At 39.8% G+C, this 7,918-nt stretch overlaps 1 protein-coding gene across 1 annotated transcript in view; it reads right to left on the bottom strand.

The window, feature by feature from the left end:
• Positions 1-7,918, bottom strand: part of USH2A (usherin) — a 775,219-nt gene that overhangs the window by 256,454 nt on the left and 510,847 nt on the right. The window contains exons 38-39 of the mRNA XM_003800142.1: positions 5,317-5,467; positions 4,597-4,739 (exon numbers count right to left, since the gene is read on the bottom strand). Coding sequence (XP_003800190.1) covers positions 4,597-4,739; positions 5,317-5,467 — 294 coding nt within the window. The remainder of the gene's footprint in view (positions 1-4,596; positions 4,740-5,316; positions 5,468-7,918) is intronic.

The following is a 7,918-nucleotide window of genomic DNA, read 5'->3' as shown; positions in this document are numbered from 1 at the left end:
GGGATAATTTCCCCATCATCCCATGCCCTGTTCACAATGCAATTATAGATTGGGAAAAACAACATGATCTAAGGCAACAAGTACAGCATGTTAGTGACACAGTCATGTGCTGCTAAGAAATGTACCATTAGGTAATTTCATAATGCGAACATCAGTTACACAAATCCAGGGGATTTAGCCTACTGTCCCGAGGCCAGAGATCTATACAGTACGTTACTGTACTGAATACTGTCCAGGGGTGTCCAACCTGTGGCCCACGGGCCACATGGTGATTTTGTGAGGAGTTTTTTTGCTTATCTGTGGTGTTGGATATCGTGAAAAGTATACACAGGCCCCCTTTTTGGTGCTAATCAGCTTTTGTTCATCTTTGTGTATCTAATATGTGGCTCAAGACAACTCTTATTCTTCCAATGTGTGACAGAAAAGAAAAAAAGTTTGGACACCCCAGTGTGTACGCAGTTGTCACAGATATAGGTATTTGTGTATTTAAATATATCTAAATGTAGATAAGTATAGTAAAAATATGTTATTATCTTAAAGGACACTGGTGCAGAACTGATTTATCATTGACCAAAATGTCTTTACACAGCATATGACTCTACCTAAAAGATCCCTGTGTAGATAATCAGGTATATCTTCCTATCTCACTCCAGTCAAACTTCATGAACATTTGGTCTGTTAGCAGAGTAATGAACTCATGAAAAACTAAGTAAACCTACTGAATAAACTATTTAGTTCCAACAGATATAATAATGCCTCTTATATAAATGGTTAAAAATATAAATGTGGAATTTCAAACCATAAATTTGAGAAATGATCAAAGTTTTTAAATATATATGGCAAAAAAAATAGTTCAATCTAGAGTGAATTCAAGTGTTTAGAGGTTTGTTTTTGGAGGTAGAGAAGTGAATTTTAGAAATCTATTTCAATTTCATTTGTTGATCTAATTGCTTATGTATATGCCATGTATGTTAGTCATTAAGATGGCTGAAGCAACCAAATTCTTCCTACTTTAATCTTATCTGGAAAACTTTGAGAGAAAGAGATTATCTCACTTTTTTATTGGTCTAGGGCAGTGATTAGCAGTGATTTTCAACTGATGTGACATGGCACACGGGTGTGCTGCCCAAATTTTAAAACTCATTAATTAAATTATTTTCCAAAGAAATTTAAAGCACAGTAAGTATATTTTTAATTTTTAATTTTTTTTGAACAACATAATTTAAGTGTGCCACAGAAGTTTAATTATAAGTTCAAGTGTGTCATATGATAGAAAAGGTTGAACAACACTGGTCTAGGGAATCCACGTTTCTTTAAAAAGTAGGTTATCTCATATTTTACACAAGGCAGTAGTATTTTAGAAGGCAAAAGAGGCCATCCATATTTAAGCTGAGATTGGAAGGAAGCTGGCCTCGCTGCCAACTACAGTTTCTTCACGTATAGACAGCACAGAGAACAATTGTAAACACATAAGTGAGAGAAAGAACAATATAGTATATTCAGGACTGATAGTTATTTCTGGTTTAAAAATATCAACATTTTTTTTAGGGGCTCAGCAAGTACCTTCTTCCTCTTTTCTTTTTGCAGTTTTTTGGCCAGGGCTGGGTTTGAACCTGCCATCTCCGGCATATGGGGCGGGCGCCTTACCTCTTTGAGCCACAGGTGCCACCCAAGTGTCTTCATTTTATAAGCTTATGCTAGCAAGTCCAACCCAATCTTGATGCATTTTTGCAGGCTGCAGACTTGCTAGGTGCTTGGACTGCCAGCAGCACATTAAAAAAAATCATGTTGTTTGTATTTATCTCGTTGCAAATAGTCGAACACTACACTGACCAAGTTGGCTGGAACAAACATCTTTTATTAACACACGTTTAACAGGATTTAAAATATTCATAGGAAATGTGCATTATTATTATTTGGCATCAGCACACCAGATTTTTAAAAATGCATGGAACTGCATATTGGTGGCACACCGATGTACATGACAAATTATTTGAAAAAAGAAATCTATTAAAATTCCTCACAGCCCTTTTCTCTGTTCCTGAGAACTTCCCTTTGCAGCCGTGCACTGGCTTCTCTGGGGACAGCTCGTTTCCTGCCTAGGTTTTCCTTTTTGGATTCAGCTGTGTCACAGCCTCAATGAAAGTCACTGTCTTGAAATATCACACTAAAAATATCATCCTTGGCGACCCATTTCGGCACCGGGAGGTTTTGAGGCTTTGGCTGATACAGAAAGGTGCCTGTTGATGGCATGAAATTTAAATGTGGGCATGGGGTGACTTCTGTTCTACTCTGTAAGACGATATGTGAAATTTCTACACTGAAAACTGCACTTTGGTGAGCAGGAGGTGCTGGTCAGGATCAAGTATGAAGTGTAATTCTGGCCTGGAGCTGTCAGCATGGGTGGTTTTATAAGCAATGCTTTGTAGGCTTGACAGAAAAACTGCTCGTGCCCAGTGCCAATCAGTCAGTCTTTGTCAACTCAATTGCACGGCCCTTCAGAGATGGCATCCATCTCCAGTGACATCCAAAATATAGAGGACACTGTCACCACATCTCAGGGGTGAGTATGTACTAGTAACCTAACTTGGAGGGGCAAATGGGCCAGCGTCCTGCTCTCTGTCATGTGCCTGACTTCACAGCACACACGCAAAGCAGAAGAGTCTACCCATCTCTTCTTGGGTAAGGATATGCATAAAAATGATGGCTGTTTTTCTTTTTAGTTGATGCCTGCTATATAACCAATTGTTCCCAATTCTTACTTAAGGATATGATGGAATATGATGGACCAATAATACCACTCACTTCAAACCTAGGTCCTAAAAATAACAAAGCTAGCAGGGTCTCTGTGCAAGAGAATTCTAATCACATACAGTCTCTAAGAGTTATTTCATATTGAGAGGAGAAGGGAGGTAAGTTTGCTCAACAAAGGATACTGTGCTAACTGGCATTTTGAAATGTTTGGGACTTTATTTATGTGCTACCTTCCTGCCTATAGAAAAGAGGTCATGGACTTCATTTGTTAAGAATTGTGGGCAGATTGCTATTGAGGAAATTCAAGCGCTGCCCTTTCTCTGGGAGAATAGTAATTGCAGGGCTAAAAAAAAAAAAAAAGGGAAACCCTTTCCCCCTTATTTTAACCAGATATTCTATTGAGCCATCACCTCTGCAGTGGGTTGAATAATTAATTTTAGTCATCAAGCATGCCACTATATCTAAGAAGATTACAAATCTGTCTTCAGTTGTTTAAAAAAAATATTTCTTCAAAAATCTATTTTGAGTGTGAGCTCTTCAGTTCATAAATCTGAATACAATTGGTGGCCATGGTGCCACATTCCCCAGAGTGTACGTAATGCTCCTCCTAAAAGGTGGTGCATTAATGCTTTCTGGGCCTTGGGTGCCGTTTATCGTACCGGGCTGATAATTTACTAAATGATACCCTGGAGGCCAAAAACACTGATGTGCCCTTGCCAAGGACCTAACTTGCTCCCAGGGAGCAATTCTGAATTGGAGAAATGAACTCAGTATTACGTATTACTGCTCATCGTGGTGTTTTTTTAAGTAAACTTTAAAGAAGGTAAATTATTTTGACTGTTATTTGATGTTTTATCCTCACTAAACTGAGGATAAATGATACAATTAAATATATTGTAGAAATAAAACAATCTATTTAATATAAAACAGATATTCTTTGAAATGCCGCTTCTTTGTATTAATATCTAGCCTTTTGAAAGTCACTCAAGTTCTCCCTGGATCATGAGCCAGAATGGCAACTGGCCAATAGAGCAACTTCTCCTGAGAAGCCCATGATTAAAAGACTTGACAAGATTAACTCTAAAAACCTCATTGTTCAAAGATACAGTGTCCTCATTCACTCTGTATAGCTTGATTTAATTTCTAATTTTTTCTAGAAAAAAATCATCTATACTTTTATATATATGCTTTGAGAGAGGCAATTCATATAAAACGAAATATAAGCATATATTTATTTCCAAAATATAAGTCAGCAGTAACATAGATATGCAAAATAACTTTGCACTGAAGACTGGAAAATGCTCTTTATTGGTTGAATATGGGCATCTCAATCTACCCTTTGGAATACATGCAGAGTTACTGTTATCAGATTATATTTCTCTATCCTAGAGACGGTTGTTTGGGTACCAGTAAAAGCACCAGGATCTATTTCCAGGAACAAGTTTATGGATGCTCTAAGCATTCCTATGAAGTAAAGTCCATATTTCATTTTCTCTGCCTGCCAGAAATCCTTAACATAGAGAAGATCTGGTGACAGAGCAGAGATGACAACCTTTCTTTTACAGGGCACCCACACTAGACCCTGAACAATGGAAGGGGGCCATATCATAATTTAGTGTGAATTACTCCTTTCTCTCTGTAGGCCTCGCCCTCCAGGTCTACATTTGTCTTCTTTCTAAAGAAAGTGATGACCCTTGTCCCCTCTCTTGCCTTGGAAAAGATTACTGTCACTAAAGAACAAGAGAATAGGGGAGGCTCATTTCTTTGCTTTGAAAAAACTGAAGACATTTAAAACTCCTGAATGGAGAAGACATTTGGCTGTGTGCTGTTCAGACCACTTACTGTCCTCTGCGGTCATGAATGGAATCCAAGAACTGTGTGCACTGCCGAATCCGTTGGAGGTGACCAACCGAAACGTGTACTCCGTGTATGGCTGGAGATCTCTCACTTCATAGCTTAGAGACGCAGAAGGATTCGGAAATAACCTATGTGGGAAGGAAACGTTAAGTAGGAAGTTTCAGAAATTCGGTGAAATAACAAGTAAAAGCCTATAGCAAAAATTTTCTAAGAGTGTCAACATACATCTCAGTGGTGCAATGTTTTACTGTCAAACGAAGCTCTTTTAAAATAAATGGCTGGCTGAGGGTTTCTAATTTGGGGTTTGTAGGTGAGGTAAACTCTAGTAGCCTTGGGACCGACTTCCATAGAGATTCAAGGACTAAGGATTATACTTGTCTAGCCATAGTTCAGACAGCATATGGTTAGTTTCAGGTATGTCCTTGCAATATTTAGTACAAGTACTCATGGAAACTTTAGCGTGATGAAATCTTGTTTTAAATGCTGTGTAAATGAAAACAAGTTATTTTTATAGAACAAATAATTATCTCCTAGGCTGTTTGGTTGCCTTTCTTTCTTTCTTTTTCTTTTCTTTTTTTTTTTTTTTTTGAATGTTCAGAGGGCAACCTACATTGGTTGCAAATGAGAATTGACCTATTCTTCCAACATTGTATGTCTACATTGTACCACCAGCTGATAGGAGGATGCACAAAGTGGAATGCTCACTCCAGAAACCCAGGGGTGGAGGGGCCAGGCCTCATCTGGAGCTGGTATCTGGGAGAGCCGGGAGCATTGTTACGAGCTGGTGTAGACCAGACAACCTGAAGACTGGTTGGAGTGGCAGATGAAAGCCTGGGAGGCAGCACGCCATCTGGAGCTGTCGAAAAACACAGATGAATTAGAGCAGAGAAAACTGTGGAGAACATATGCTGGATGGGATCGAATGCTCCATATACTGGAAAAACTGTTCCTCAGGATCAACAACAATGTTAAACATGGTCCATTTAATTTAACATTTTCCTTCCTGAACTACTGTACTTCCTTATTGTTCAGTTCAACACAATTACATTAGTACTTCAGTCTCCAAAGCCAGCCCCCAAACAGCAAGACAAATGAATCTGCAGCACGCCCCACCTGTACTTCTGTTTATCTCATTGAAAACATGGAGGGAATTTAGTGAAGCAAATATTAAAGTTCCCTTTTAATTTAACTCTTTGCTTCACAGACCAAGCCACCGTACACTGAAGCAGTCCAGCTGGTACGTTCCTCCTGCCTGACCCCCCCCCCACCACTTTCATCAGGCCACCTACACAAACACAAGTGGCTTCTCTTGCTTTTCTTTTGGAGGAAGGGAAGTTTGCTAAAATCGTACTTTTTTGTAAGGGCAAGTAAACTGAATGGCTGAAAATAGCATCTTTCAGCCTTAATGCTCAACCGTGAAAACAGAGAAACTAAACTTTCTTCCTCATGTGTTTAACACAGTCAGTTGTGCGTCTCCCAGTGAGAAGCCGCTATTCAGGGATGCTAGAAGTTCCAGCCTACGTACATGCCTGTCAGTTTTTCTAGCCTGTTCTAATCTCTGGCCAACCTGTCCTGAACTCAGCATGCCTGCTTGAAAAGATCTATCAGGGAAACTTTCTTGAATGGGTCCAGAAGGCTTAATAGGATTGAAGAAAACTGAAGCCTATTTTACTAAAAAAAGAACACAATGACTTGTTATCTAATTAATTTTTCTAACAGGTAATTATCTAATTACTTGTTATCTAATTAATTTTCTAACAGGGCCAACTTTGATGGGCCCATCATATCATCATTTGTTCCAAAGCTAATCAGAAACTCATAAACAATTTGAATAAAACTCTGGGGCTTTTGGGAAATCAGCTAATGACTCTGGGTCTATATTTTCTGATCTTTAAAGCAGGGACAATATTTTCTCCTTATAGGATTGTTGTGAAGATCAGAGGTCTTCTAAAGAAAGAACCTTACTTTAGGCCTGATAATTATTACTTTATTATTATTATTATTATTGTAATGGATTTCTCTGAATTACCTTTAATATAACTTAATTGCTACAGTAACATCATTTGTTAGAAACATTCTGATCAGTTTAATGTAAATTCTAATGACTGTGGATTGGTAGAGGCCATTGGTGAAGGAAGAGAAGTGATCAAAATAATGAAAACAAATAAACTATCTGGGTCCATTTTCAGCTTCTCTTATACACAACCTTGTGTAGTGTGTGGTTTTGTGTACTCTCCAATTCAGAAGAAGCTGCCGGCCTACAGTGAGGCTAATGAAGGATTAGCAGGAAGAATGGAAGAATTGGATTATATGTTTCATCAGCCTATTGAAAGAGTTTGAGTTCATCAACATTCATTTGTCAACAAACACTTACTGAGGGTCCACTCCATGCTAAGCGGTGTTCTCTGCGTGGAAGGAGAGTCGTGCTGTGTAGACTCCACCCCACCCCTATGTGGCTTATACTCAAGAGTGGGGAACAGGCTACAAACAGGTGCAGTGTGTAAGTGATTCCAGATGTTGTAGGTTGTAGGTTCTCCCGAGAAAAATAAAGCAGGGTGAGAGAGGAGAAGGTGAAAAGGAGAGTGCAATTTCAGTGATTAGACTGACAATTGGGATTAGACAGGAAAATTATAGGTAGGACATGTAACGTGGTGATATTTGTGCAGGGACCTCAATGGCATGAGGAGGTGGCTGTGAGAATGTCTGGAGGGAGAGCAGTTCTGCCAGAGACAGCAGCCTGCAAAGACATCAGGGGAGAAAAAGGCTCTGGCTGTGTTCAAGGAACAGCTGAAAGGCCGGCGTGGTTGACGTGGATGGACAGAGTAAGGAGGGGAAAGACAGGACGAGAGGCTGAACACAGAGGCAGGGTCCTCTTGCTCAGGCACTTGAAAGTCACAGTAAGGGCTTTAGATTTCATTCTAAATGAGGCTGGTGGCATTGCATGGTTGGAAGAAGGAAAAGCCATGATCTGATGCTACAATTTTAGAGACCACTCTGTACTGATTGGGGCTGGAGGCCAGAAGGGAAATAGGGCAGCCACCTGTGTAGTAATATAGGCAGAAAAGGACAGGGGCTTAGTTTGTGGTGATGGGAGTGGAGGTGGTGAAGATTATGCTGCTTAGCGGGGTGTGGAGGGGATTGTTAATAGACCATACGGGGGTCAAAGTCAATGCCAGTGCTTTTAGACCAGACACCCAGGTGACGATGGCATCATCACCGAGAAGGGAAGCACTGAGGGGAGAGAAAGGCTATGGAGGGGATCAAGAGTTCTGTCTTGGCTCGGCGCCTATAGCTCAACCGGCTAAGG

The sequence above is a fragment of the Otolemur garnettii genome, unplaced genomic scaffold (genome assembly GCF_000181295.1).
Source record: "Otolemur garnettii isolate 467f Iridium unplaced genomic scaffold, OtoGar3 scaffold00168, whole genome shotgun sequence".
NCBI lineage: Eukaryota > Metazoa > Chordata > Mammalia > Primates > Galagidae > Otolemur > Otolemur garnettii.
This window is presented reverse-complemented; position numbering and strand designations above follow the sequence as displayed.